The sequence below is a fragment of the Marmota monax genome, unplaced genomic scaffold (assembly GCF_021218885.2).
Source record: "Marmota monax isolate L192 unplaced genomic scaffold, Marmota_monax_Labrador192_F-V1.1 WCK01_AAM20220418_F8-fsc00015, whole genome shotgun sequence".
Classification (NCBI taxonomy): Eukaryota; Metazoa; Chordata; class Mammalia; order Rodentia; family Sciuridae; genus Marmota; species Marmota monax.
Window position 1 is genome coordinate 6,908,422 of NW_026692194.1, and position 13,289 is coordinate 6,921,710.

At 41.7% G+C, this 13,289-nt stretch overlaps 1 protein-coding gene across 4 annotated transcripts in view; it reads left to right on the top strand.

Moving 5' to 3' along the window:
• Positions 1-940: 940 nt before the first annotated feature.
• Positions 941-13,289, top strand: part of Usp34 (ubiquitin specific peptidase 34) — a 219,644-nt gene continuing 207,295 nt past the window's right edge. For 3 of the 4 annotated variants that reach the window (XM_046423315.2, XM_046423320.2, XM_058572885.1), the window contains exon 1: positions 941-1,118. In XM_046423315.2, coding sequence (XP_046279271.1) covers positions 1,076-1,118 — 43 coding nt within the window. In that variant the 5' untranslated portion in view covers positions 941-1,075. Of the gene's footprint in view, positions 1,119-1,321; positions 1,449-13,289 lie in introns of those variants that run through there. The other variant, XM_058572875.1, reaches the window with a different exon arrangement.

The following is a 13,289-nucleotide window of genomic DNA, read 5'->3' on the forward strand; positions in this document are numbered from 1 at the left end:
ACTGTACCCGCCATTTCTAGTACCGTCAACTTGTCTTATTGCCAGAGACAGATGGGCCTCGAATTGCAAGGTAGCAATAAACGGGGATGCAGGTTAAGGCGGGCCCTGGGATGTTCCATTTTCACTGAACCCCGTGGGGAGAGGGCCGTGTGCCGGAACCTGGCCTGCCCTGTCGCCTTGGCCTAGCACCCTTGTTGACCCCCTACTTTCCTCGCACTAAACGCAGGCCGAAACCTTCATTAACTTCCCTTCTTGGGCTGGGAGGAAAAATGGCGAAGCGCAGGGGCGGGGGGTCAGGATGGCACGAGTGACCCCGCGCTCGTCAGGCCTTGCAGCCCGCGGCGTGAGCCGCGGTGGGCGACGCCGCGCAAACGCGACCCGCTAGGCGCCTCCGCCATCTTCGCTTACTCACCCGGACTCCCCCCGCGGCCGCGCTGGCTTCGCGTTTCCCTTCCGGCCGCTGACAGAGATCCGGGCTGGGAGGGGTGGGCGAGCGCGCGGAGGGGGTGGACCGAGGGCGGGGAGGCCGGACGGAAGAGGAAAGGGAGGGCGGCGAGCGGCCACGGCGGGGTGTGGAGCGTGCGGCGTGTGTGCGGTGGGAGGGCGGGAGAAGGGGGGGGAGGCGGAGTAATGAGAGCGCGAGGCGCTTCTCGTCGGCTCCTTCGCACGGGCGGAAAGAGCCGAGCGCAGCCCGAGCGCCCTATTAAAATGGCGGCGGCGTCGGCGGTGGCCGCGGCGTCTGGTCGGTGAAGTGACTCTGCTGCTTCTCTCCCCACCCGCCCCCTCCCTCTCCCCTCCCCTGTCCTTCCCCCCCTTCCCCGCCGCCGGCGCCTCCGCGCCCCTCCGGCCTGCGCACCTCCCCTCGCCCCCCTCCTCTCCCCCGCCCGCTCCGGGGACCGCCGGCCCCCTCCCCCATTCTCCTGCTCCCCGCCCCGTCCCCGCCGCCGCCCGCCCTCGTCGCCTCCCCGCCCCGCCGGCCGGCCGGCCCCCTCCTCCGCCTCTCTCCCCTCCCCCCGCCGGTCGGGATCAGTCAGTACGATCCGAAGCGGGGGAGGGGGGGGGCGGCGGCCGAACGATGTGCGAGAACTGCGCAGACCTGGTGGAGGTGTTAAATGAAAGTAAGTAGCCGGGGTAGAGGCCTGTCGGGGTGCAAGGTTTGGGGTCCTCGCGGCGCTCTCCGGCCTCCCCAGGCTGCCGCGGCCTGCGGAAAGCGACGGCTGGGCCCGGCGGCGTGCGGGCCTAGCGCCCGGGGAAGGTGCGCGGTGGCGCGGCCGCCTCGGCGTCTCGGGCCCGGCCGCCCGAGTTACCTGGGCGCTGGAGAGGCGGCGGCCGACGCTGCGGAGCTCCGGCCGGGCCCGGCCTGGGCGCTCTTAAAAAGTTTCCTCATTACAGGTGTCAATTAACGAAGGCACTAATGAGCCCTTTGCCTCCTTCGCTGTGCCTGGAAGGTGAGGGGAGGTGGGGTCGTAGGAGAAGGATTTCCTCCGCAGTCCGAGCGCTCCGGCCGCCCTCTTTGATTTCTAGCGTGCCGTTGAGGCCTCTCTCACCTGCTAATCTTCATTAAACTCCCTGGGAGGAGGGTGGTGGATTTTCCCTCCCTTGGGGGTGTGTGGGTGTATTAAACCCATCTGCTACTCCTTAAATAGCTGAAAATGAACTGTGATAGTGATGACTGGAACCTTCATACCTTTTTTTTTTTTTTTAATGTTATTTCTTACTGTAACATTAATCGTTTTAGTGGTAAATTCTGTTAAGGAGAGTAGGTACTATAGATACCATCCCGGGATAGTCATGGCCTGTCTCCTGGAAAGAAAGAACTGATTCCTTATACTTTTTATTGTTAACTAGCATATGTTGATCATTTCTGGCCAGATTGTTTTATTCCTGACCTTGGAAAGATGGTATTTCAGTTTAGAGATGCAAGCGATATTGCAAGTCAACTACTTCTGGGCCCGAAGGCCTGGGTTGGAAGAGGTAAAATTCGATGAAAAGACCAATTTACAGAAACTGGATTGATGAGAAAATGCTTGTTTATGAGCAGTTTATGTAGGAATTGAACTTGTATTCTGTGTGTGTTATTTCAACACACTTCCAAATTACCCTTTTTTCTAATATCATTCACTTAAACAACTGATACTTAAACAATTGATATGCAAAATGCGCCATCGTGTTTGTGTTTGAATTTCCATTAATGACCAAAGGTGGTAAGAAAAGTGGAAGAGTTCTTGTTTGCTTTCAACTGTGTATTTACTTCCTGACAGGTGGAAGTAGGCTTTTGCACATATTCAAATGTACTTCTAGCATTTGTGTCATGCTAAATTTTTCTAGAATTTTAAGGTTATTTGTATTTTGAGATACTTTTGTCTTGGTGCAGGTGGTTTCTGATATGAAGGTAAACATAAGTCCTTAGCAATTTTTCTCAGTGAAACTATTCTGTATCTTCCGTGTGTGTGACTTTATTTTGTGGTACTGAGGATTGAAACCCAGTGCCTTCATGCTGAGCAAATACCCCTGAGCTCCCAGCCCTTTTTTTTTTTTTTAAATTATGTTTTGAGGTAGGGTCTTCATAAATTGCTCAGGTTGGCCTTGATCCTGTGATCCTCCTGGCTCAGTTTGCAGAGTTATGTAGTATTACAGTACAGGCACACACTACCATGTCTGGCTGATTGTGACTTAATTCTAAGTTGGAAAAGTAATGAGTTTGCTGTCTCATGCATGTTAGGAAAAAATAATTTTCAAAAAACTTATTTTAAACTTAACTAGAAACATTTTAATTACCACCCTCCCTGGGTGGGGGGGTTTGAGCCCAGTCCTGCTTCCACTGAGCCTCATCCCCAGCCCTTTTTTATTTTTAGACAGGGTCTCACTAAGTTGCTTAAGGTCTCACTAAATTGCTGAGGTTAGTTATGAACCTATGATCCTTCTGCTTCACCTTCCCTAACTTCTGAGATTATAGGTGTGTACCACCACACCTGGTATCATAGTATCTTTTTTTAAAAAAATACTTTTTTAGTTGTCAGTGGACCTTTAATTTATTTATATGTCGTGCCTAGAATTGAACCCAGTGCCTTACACACACTTGGCAAGCACAGTGCCACTGAGCCACAACTCCAGCCCCAAATTATAGTATCTTAATTAAAGTTTATTAATCTTTTGAAAGTTATCTTGATATTAAAGTAGAGTCTTATTCAAGATGATCTGGGAAACACCTGGAATTTTGGTATAAGCCAGTGGCCTCTTAAAGTATTTTTTTTTTTTTTGCAGGGGGAGGATTGAGAGGATGACTGGGGATTGAACGAACCCAGGGGCACTTTACTACTGGGCTGTATCCCCAGCTCCCCCACTTTTTATTTTTCTTTTTGTAAATTTTGAGACTGGGCCTCACTAAGTTGCTGAGGCTAGTCTTCAACTTGCAGTCCTCCTGTCTCAGTCTCCTGAACTGCTGGGATTGTAGCGTGTGCCATCATGCCTTGTTTAGTTTAATATCTCTTTTTAAGGTTCAATTTAAACATTTGCCTGCAGCTGGGTGCAGCCAGGCAAACCTGTAATCCCATCAACTCAGATTGATCAGGAGAATCACAAATTCCAGGTCAGTTTTGGTAATTTAGGGAGATCCAATCTCAATAAAAAAAGGGCTAAATTAAAAAAAAAAAGGGTTGGGATGTGGCTCAGTGGTAGTGTCCCTTGTTTTAATAACCATTTAACCACACTCCCCCATGACCTGCTGAACATTTAAACTGATCTCACAATGATGCTTCCTTTTTTTAAAAAAATTTACTTCTGCAGTTTTATATGAAGTTTATATGAGGCTATTGCCAGTTGCTTTTTTTTTTTTTTTTTCCTCTGAGGTTGTTACAAGATTATTTTTTCCATTGGTGCAATTCCTGTATCCCAAATTTAACATAAAATTGTTAAATTCCATTGGACACAGTGAGACACACACACACTCTTAATCACTCGTAATCTCAGCTATTCTGTGGAGCCTGGGGTAGGAGGATCCCAGTTTGAGGTTGGTTTGGGCAATTTATCAAGGTTCTGTCTTAAAACTTTAAAAAGGGCTGGAGGTATGTAGCTCAGTGGTGGAGTGCTTGCCTAGCATGGTTGGGGCCTGGATTTAATCCCCAGTAACACACACACACACACACACACACACACACGCATTGTTGAATACCTTGAGGACAGAAGGTATTGCTGTATCTTACCATAGGAATATTTATCCGTGGCTATGATGAATGGAGTATGATGACTGAAACTCGATGAAATGTGTTGAATCAGGAGATTATGTGTGTTTTTGTAATCTCACAGTCAGTATCTATGGTCTGCCTTTTTTCTCCCTTATAGGTTGTACAAAGATGCATATTATCAATTCAACCTTGATTAGAAATTCAGAATTAAAGCCCCAAAATAACGTGCTTAAGATTTCTTTTTAAAAAAATTATTTTTTTTATTTGTAGTTGGATATACTACCTTTATTTTATTTTATATGGTGCTGAAGATTGAACCCTGGGCTTCTCACGTGCTAGGCGAGTGCTCAACCACTGAGCCACAACCGCAACCCAAGGTTTATCTGTTGATATCAACTCCCCATAACAATTTCACCTACCAAGAGAAGAAATAGAATTATTTATTTTTTTGGGGATGTGTTTTGAGTTGATGTTAAAGAAGCTATTAGAATTATTAAAAAAGCCAAAGCCCTGTTTCTGTTCAAATTTATAAACACTGATCAAATTTAAAGACATGTGCCTGAAAACATTGGTAATATATAAACTAAAAATTTTTTTTTTGTGTGTGTTGTTGTTGTTGCTGGAGATTGAACCTGGGGCCTCAAGCATGCCAGACAAGCACTCCACCAGAGCCATATCCCCAGCTCCAAATTTTGAAAGAGTACACATATGGCTGGGTGCACACCTGTAATCCCAGTGACTCAGGAGGCTGAGGCAGGAGAATCTCGAGTTCAAAGCCAACCTCAGCAATTTAGCAAGGCCCTAAGCAACTTGGTGAGACCCTGCCTCAAAATAAAAATAAAAATAAAGAGGGCTGGGGATGAGGCTCAGTGGTTAAGAGCCCCTGGGTTCAATCCCTGGTACCAAAAAAAAAAAAAAAAAAAAGTACACATGTGGATAGTATGTCAGATAGTCACAGAGGTAAGGATTTCATATAGAATATTATTTAAAAACTTGGTAGAATGTAATATAATTAATAAAATAAAACTTGGTAATAATAGATTGTAAATAGCTTCCTTTTGTCATTAGTTGTTCTTTTTAATGGACACAATACCTGTATTTTGTTTATTTTTATGTGATGCTGAGGATTGAACCCAGTGCCTCACACATGCTAGGCAAGTGCTCTACCACTGAGCTACAACCTCAGCCCCTATCATTACTTTTTTTTTGGGGGGGCGGGTGCAGGGAAGTTTTTTTCTTCTTTTTTTTTCTCCAAGGCTGAGGCCCGAACTCAGGGCCTTGTGCATGCTAGACAGGCTCTGCCACTGAGCTAAATCCCCAACCCCTAGTTTTTGAGAGTGTTAATATTACCAGTTGTACCTGTAGTTCTACTGAGAACTAATTGTAGGAGGAAAGGAAGTTCCAAGCCATTTATATATGTAAGGCTCCAGCCACAGTGTAAACTTCCATCATAAAACATACACAGATACACAAATACATGGATTTGTCTATGGGTGATTACCCATTGAAGCATGCCTGGATTCAGGCTAAATCCCTAGTAAGGACTGACCCTCACCCTGTTTTTAATAGGGTACTTACAGATATTCTGGAAGTTGAAACTTAGGCGTGTAATAGGCAAGCTGTCTACTGAGCTATATCCCTAGCCCAGTACTAACATCCAAGTTTCCATTTTCCTTTATGTTTTGTTTTTAATTAGGAAGGAATTTATAGCGCTTGGATACACTGGGTGGGTTTTTGTGGTATCAATTTGTGGAATTCTATTCAGTTTAGGATAAAGTCTGTTTATTTTTTGGCACTGGGGATTGAACCCAGGGGCACTATTCCAATGAGCTACATCCCAGCTCAGTTTTATATTTTTTATTTCTAAGAATCTTACTAAGTTTCTTAGTTTCATTTGACATATCATTTGAGATTCTCGTTAGGTATGGTGATGCCTGCTTGTAGTCCCAGAACCCTAGAAATTGAGGCAGAAGGATCACAAGTTCAAGGCCAGCCTCAGCAACACAATTTATTGAGACTCTGTCTGAAAATAAAGATTAAAAAAGAGCTCAGTGGTAGAGCACCTTCTGGGTTAATCCCCAGTACCAGAGAAAGAAGGAGGGGGGAAGGAGCTCTATTAAACTGATTTTAGATTAAAAAAAAAAATAAATAAATAAAAAAACAGGCTTAGAGTTCATATAACTTGCTAAGTTCACATGGTTACATTTTGAGAAGCCAGGGTTTGATCAGAACTTAATCCCAGATCAGACTACAACTGTATAAATTTTGTGGTGATATATTATTTTTTTGGGTCATGGGGATTTAACTCAGGGGCAGTTTACCATTGTTCTACATGCCCCTGGGTTCAATCTCCAACACTGCATAGGTATTTGACTCTTAAAATTTGAAAATTTGATCTTACTGCATTACATAATCTCAAATTATGGATTTTTATTTGGTAAATTAATTTTGTTAAGTACATGTCCTTTTTGGGGGCGGGTATTTGGGATTTAACCCAGGGGTGCTTTACCATTGAGCCACATTCCCAACCCTTTTTATTTAAAAATTTTTTAGTTGTAGATGGACACAATACCTGTATTTTATTTATTTATTTTTATATGCTGCTGAGGATCTAACCCAGTGCCTCACATGTGCCAGGCAAGCGCTCTACCACTGAGCTACATCCCCAGCCCCCAGTCCTTTTTATTTTGAGACAGGATGTCGCTCAATGGCTTAGGGCTTTGCTGTTAAGTTGTGGAGTCTGGTCTTGAACTCCTGTCTCAGCCTCCCGAGTTGCTGGGATTATAGGCTGTGCCACTGTGCCTAGCAATATATGTCCTCTTAAAACAATGTTTGAAATACTGACTTTCAAGGATAATAGTATTCAGATATTTAGTCTAAGTATCTTTATTAAGTAACTTCTAAACCATGATGCACTATAAGTACTTTCAGTATATTACATGTAGGCTATCGGCATTGTGTAATAACATTTGATAACATGTTTCATGAAAAAAGTATTAGTTAATATTCCTTGTATGTTTAATAGTGATAGTGTCTGTATGTCTCCTTTATAGGTATTTCTTCCATGTGGAGTGATGTATTAATAAAAACTTTATATTTTCAGGCAAGTGCTATATCATTGAGCTACATCCCCACCCCCAATTTTTATATTTTTATTAAAAGAAAGGAAGTTTACCACAATGACTTGACCAGTGTGTGATCTTAGTCAAATGGACTGTGCCTTTTGCTTTTTCACTTGTTACCTCCCCACGTTATAAGGTTACAGATGCTCACTGTAGGTAAATTGAAAACTTTTAGATCACCTATAATTTAACCGCCTAACTCCTGTTGATACTTTGAAATATATATTTTTTGTATACTATACTTTTTAAAATTGGAGAATGAGATGAATGTAGCTTAATATCTACCATGTTTCCTCTAACATTGTTCGACCATTTTCTTTATTAAAAATTTTCCCCCAGTGGAGCTGGCAAGGTCACCAAGTCTGCCCAGAAAGCTCAGAAGGCTAAATGAATATTACCCCTAATACCTGCCACCCCAGTGGTGGAAGAATGGTTTCAAAACTGTTTGTCTCAGTTGGCCATTTAAATTTAATAGTAAAAGACTGGTTAATGATAACAATGCATAAAACCTTCAGAAGGAAAGGAAAATGTTTTGTGGACCATTTTGTTTTTTTGTGTGTGGCAGTTTTAAGTTATTAGTTTTTAAAATCAGTACTTTTTAATGGAAACAACTTGACCAAAAATCTGTCACAGAATTTTGAGACCCATTAAAACAAAAAATTTAATGAGGAAAAAAAAAATTTTCCCCCAGTACTGGGTATTGAACCCAGGGGTGCAAAACCATTGAACTATACTCCAGTCCCCGCAACTCCCCTCCCACTTTTTTTTTTTTCTTTTAAGACAGAGTCTTGATAAATTGCTTAGTCTGGCCTGAATCCTGAATCTTAGAATCCTCCTGCCTCAGCCTGTGTGTTGTTGGAATTACCAGTGTGCCCCACTGGGGTGGGGGGAAATTTGTACTGGAGATTTAAACCAAGGGGTACTTTACCACTAAGCTACATCCCTAGCTCTTTTTTTAAATTTTTATTTATTTATTTTGAGACTAAGTTGCTTAGGACCTTGGTAAGTTGCTGAGGCTGATCTTGAATTTGTTATCCTCCTGTTTCAGCCTCCTGTACCATTAGGATTATGTTGCAAAATTAGTTTTCTTTGTTTGTTTGTTTTGGTTTTTTTGGTACTGGGGATTGAACTCAGGAGTGCTTTACCACTGAATTGCATCCTCAGCCCTTTTTGAAACAGTCTCACTTAAGTTACTTAAGGTCTTGCCAAATTGCTGAAGCTGAACTAGAAGTTGTGATACTCCTTCCTCAGCCTCCTGAGTTCCTGGGATTACAGGTGTGCACCATCACACTTGGCTTCTTTTATTAGCTCTTTTTTTTTTTTGCGGGGGGCATGTACTGGGGATTGAACTCAGAGTCACTTGACCACTGAGCCACATCCCCAGCCCTGTTTTGTATTTTGTTTAGAGGCAGGGTCTCACTACGTTAGCACCTTGCCGTTGCTGAGGCTGGCTTTGAACCTGTGATCCTCCTGTGTCAGTCAGCCTCCAGAGCCACTGAATTACAGGCATCCCTGGTGCTTTTTAGCTTTTGAAAACATGTTTTTGTCTGTAATATTTCATCTTACATAGAATTTAATATTTCTCTATTATATTTTTCTTATTCTTTCATAAATATGAGTAATGCTGTAATGATCATCCTGGGACATAAATCTTTTAATTAAATCCCTGATTCTGAAGACATAGATTCCTAGAAATGTTATTACCATGTAAAAAATATAAATATTTTTCTGTCTAGCTTTTTTTTTTTTTTTTTTTCCTGTGCTGGGATTGAATGTGGCCTCGTGTGGTAGGAAAGTGTACCACTGAGTTACACTCCCAGCTCCAGTCTGTTCATCTTATTCCCCCCTGCCCCCCCCAAAAAAAGGCTATTTATTTCCATTCTTAAAGCAGAGTCTGTGTAACTTGGGCATCCTCAACCTGTGGTGAATATTGTCTTAAAAAAAGTGTTTTCAAAGATTAAAAAAAAAATGAAATTGTCATTTGCAGGAACTTGAGACTGTTCTGTTAAGCGAAATAACCCAAGCTCAGAGGGTCAGGGGTTGTATGTTTTCTCTCATGTGGTAGAGAGGAAAAAGGAAAAGGAAGGTGAAGGGGATCTCATGAAAATTGAAGGGAGATTAGTAGAATAGAGAAGAGGGACCAGTGGGAGGGTCAGGAAAAGGGGAAATGCGGGGGATGATATTAACCAAATTATATTGTCACATTGTATGCCTGTAGGAATATGTACCATCTCCCACCCTTATGTACAACTATGATGTACCAATAAAAAAATGGGTTTTGGCAAAAAAATCTAACAGCCAGTTTAACCACTCATGTTTTTATTAGCCATTTATGTTTTTTATTTAATGAACTGTCTTTTTTTTTTAAATATTTATTTATTTATTTATTTTAGTTTTTGGTGGACACAACATCTTTGTATGTGGTGCTGAGGATCGAACCCGGGCCGCACGCTTGCCAGGCAAGCTCGCTACTGCTTGAGCCACATCCCCAGCCCCTAATGAACTGTCTTGTGTCGTCACTTTTTAGGTTTTCATATTTTATGTTCTAACTTAATATTGAGTTGTCATAGGACTGTTAAACCTTATAAGAGGAGTTAAGTATGGTCAGCTCTTTGTATCTGTTTCAACCAGCTGTAAATTGGAAATACTTGGAAAACAGTTGGGTCTTGTATTGAACATTCACAGACTTTTTTTTCCTTGTCATTCCCTAAATAATACAAAGTAACTGTTTATATACATTTACATTGTATTTGCTGTTATAAATAATCTAGAATATTTAGGAGCATGTATGAAGCTTGTGTGCAAATGCTGTGTACCATTTTATACAAGGGACTTGAGCAGCCTAGGATTTTGGTATTCAAGGGGGATCCTGGAAGTCCCATTTTCCCCTATACTAAGGAATGACTGTATTTCAACCTTTTGGCCATATTCACCACATAGTTTTAGTTAGTTTGTTTATTTTTTATATGATTCTGGGGATCAAATTCAGGATCTTGTGAACACATGCCTTACCATTCAACTATATCCCCAATCCTTTTTTATTTTATTTTTTTTAAAATATTTGTTTTTAGTTTTAGGTGGACACAATATTTTTATGTGGTGCTGAGGATTGAACCCAGTGCCTCATGCATACTGGGCAAGTACTCTACCACTGAGACACAATTCAGCCCCTATAACTATTTTTAAAAAAAAATAATTATAATACCGGGAATGAACCCAGGGAAACTTTACCATTAAGCTACGTATCTAGCCCTTTTTATTTTTAAAAATTTTGAGACAAGCTTTTGCTGAATTGCATAGACTGGACTGGGATTTGTGATCTTCCTGCCTCAACCTCCTGAGTTCCTGTGTAACAGGCATGTGCCACTGAAGCTGGCTACTTATAACTTTCAGTATTTTTTTTTTTTTAATATTTATTTTTTAGTTGTACACAATACCTTTATTTTGTTTATTTATTTTTATGTGGTGTTGAGGATTGAACCCAGGGCCTCGCGCATGCCAGGCGAGCACTGTACCGCTGAGCCACAACCCCAGCCCTCAGTATTTTTTTAATGCATGCAGCAGCAACTTCAGAGTTGCCTGTCTAAAACACAGATATGAACATCATGTTTCCCACTTAAACTGTCACAACTCTTCACTGCTTGAAGAATAAAATCTTAACTTTGTATTATAGCAGTTTGTCCAAATTTACCTTTCTAGACTTCTCACCTTTTTTGTGAGGCTTCTCAAAATCTCTTTTACCCTTTCTTAAAATGGCTTATAACTTTTAGAGAATATTTAATTTGTGGCTCCCCCTCCTTTTAAAAATACTTTTAAAATTAACAGCAGCTTCCTTTGAACTTCGTTTGCTAGATGGTGAGTTCCTTATAGTCAGGGACCATGTTTTACTTTTTCTTCTCCCAATCCTAACATATTGTTTTGTAGAGAGTAGAGCTAAGTAAACATTTTTTTTAAAAAATATTTTTTAGTTATAGACGGATGCAATATCTTTATTTTGTTTATTCATTTTTTTATGTGGTGCTGAGGATTGAATCCAGTGCCTCACGTGTACGGGGCAAGCGCTCTGCCACTGAGCCACAAGCCCAGTCCCAGTAAACATTTTTTTTTTTTAAATATTTGTTTTAGTTGTGGGTGGACACAATAACCTTTATTTTATTTTTGTGTGGTGCTGAGGATCGAACCCAATGTCTCATCTGTGCTAGGTGAGCGATCTACCACTGAGCCACAACCCCAGCCCCAAGTAAACATGTTTGTACCATAGAAAAAAAATGCAATTGTGGGCACTGGGGGTGTATGTAGTTCATAACTTCTTTGTGGTACCAGGGATTGAACCCAGATTAACCACTGGGCTACATCTCCAGCCCTTTTTTATATTTTATTTAGAGATGGAATCTTGCTGAGTTGCTGAGGCTGACTTTGAACTCATAATCCTCCTACCTCAGCCTCCTGAGCTGCTGGGATTATATATAGGTCTGTGCTACCTTGTCCTGCAGGCTGTTTTTATTTTGAGACAGGGTCTCCCTAGTTTTTTTAGGGCCTTGTTAAATGGCTGAGGCTGGCTTTGAATTTGTGATCCTCCTGCCTCAGCCTCCTGAGTTGCTGTGATTACAGGTGTGCTATACCACACCTGGCAGAGGTCCTATCTTTCTTATATCCCTCTGTGTTGGGGATGCAAATCAAGTCAAGACGGCGCCTGGCAGTTTACCAGGAGGAGTGGTTTGTGAAGCAATGCCAGCGAGCCATTAAGATGATGAGGATTCCTTATTGGCTGACTGCTGTATCTAGATGATGATAATTGAGTCAAGCTGTGTGTAATTAGTTAAGTATATATACCTCTGCTGTCCGGCAGAGAAGCGGCTCCTCCTACCTTGGGTGCCCACTACTTTGAGTTCTCGATCAGTTCCCGCTGAGTTCCCTTGCAATAAAGTAGTTCCCATTTCAACCTTCAAGTTGCTTGTCACCTCCTGGTTATTTGTGCCCAGCTGGACTTCGGCACTCCGGAAGACTATACTTCTTAGCCATTGCAGATTGGATTAGAGATAGACTCCTAACTTCATTGGATTGATGGGGTTTCTGTTGACTAATCAGGTTTTTCCTGTGAAAGAGTATTTAAACTAAATGGCCATTTGGCTCTGAGCAACCAGATGAGGGCTTTGGCAAGCTGATGTAGGGGAGCAGAAACATTGAGCTATCAGAGGAGACTGTTTGCAGAAAGAATTGGAGCAGATTTGTGGAAACAGTTGACATTGAAGCTGTATGAAGAGAGAAGAAGATATCTGGTGGTTTTCCAGTACGAGGCTTGAACTCCATTTGAGTTATCCCCTTCTTGTACATATCATATGAGTTAGCATTCAGCCAAAACGGTTTTATTCCAATATTACCCCTTGGTGGATTCTTTTATTGGAGAGTCAGTATAATTTTTACCCATTAGTGCTACATTATAATTTTCTTTAGGTTTTTAGAATATGTTAAGTGTCATTAGTAGTGTTCAGTGCTGAGAAGAGCCCCATCCATTGATATGTGAGGGTGATTAGGCTTTTTTAAAAGAATGAAAGTAGCTTTGTTGTTTCTCAATCTAGAAAGGAGGTTAACTTCTCTAGAAGAAAGTCAAATAGAATAGAAAACAATTAAGGTGAAAATTATAATCTGAAACTAAGTTTACTAAATAAATCTCTCACATTTTGGCAAACATCTCTTCAATCATTCTTTCCCTTTCCTCCCACATGCTATTTATATAAACTAATAATTACACATTACTCTGTTATTGGTATTACTACTATTTCAGTGCTGGTGATCAAACCCAGGTACTTGCTTATTACTGTGAAAGCACTCTATCCCTAGTCCCCTGATATTATTTTAAAAATATTTTTTAGTTGTAGTTGGACACAGTATCTTTATTTTACTTATTTTATGTAGTGCTGAGGATCGAACCCAGGGCCTTGCCTGGGCTAGGCAAGCCCTCTACCGCGAGCCACAACCCCAT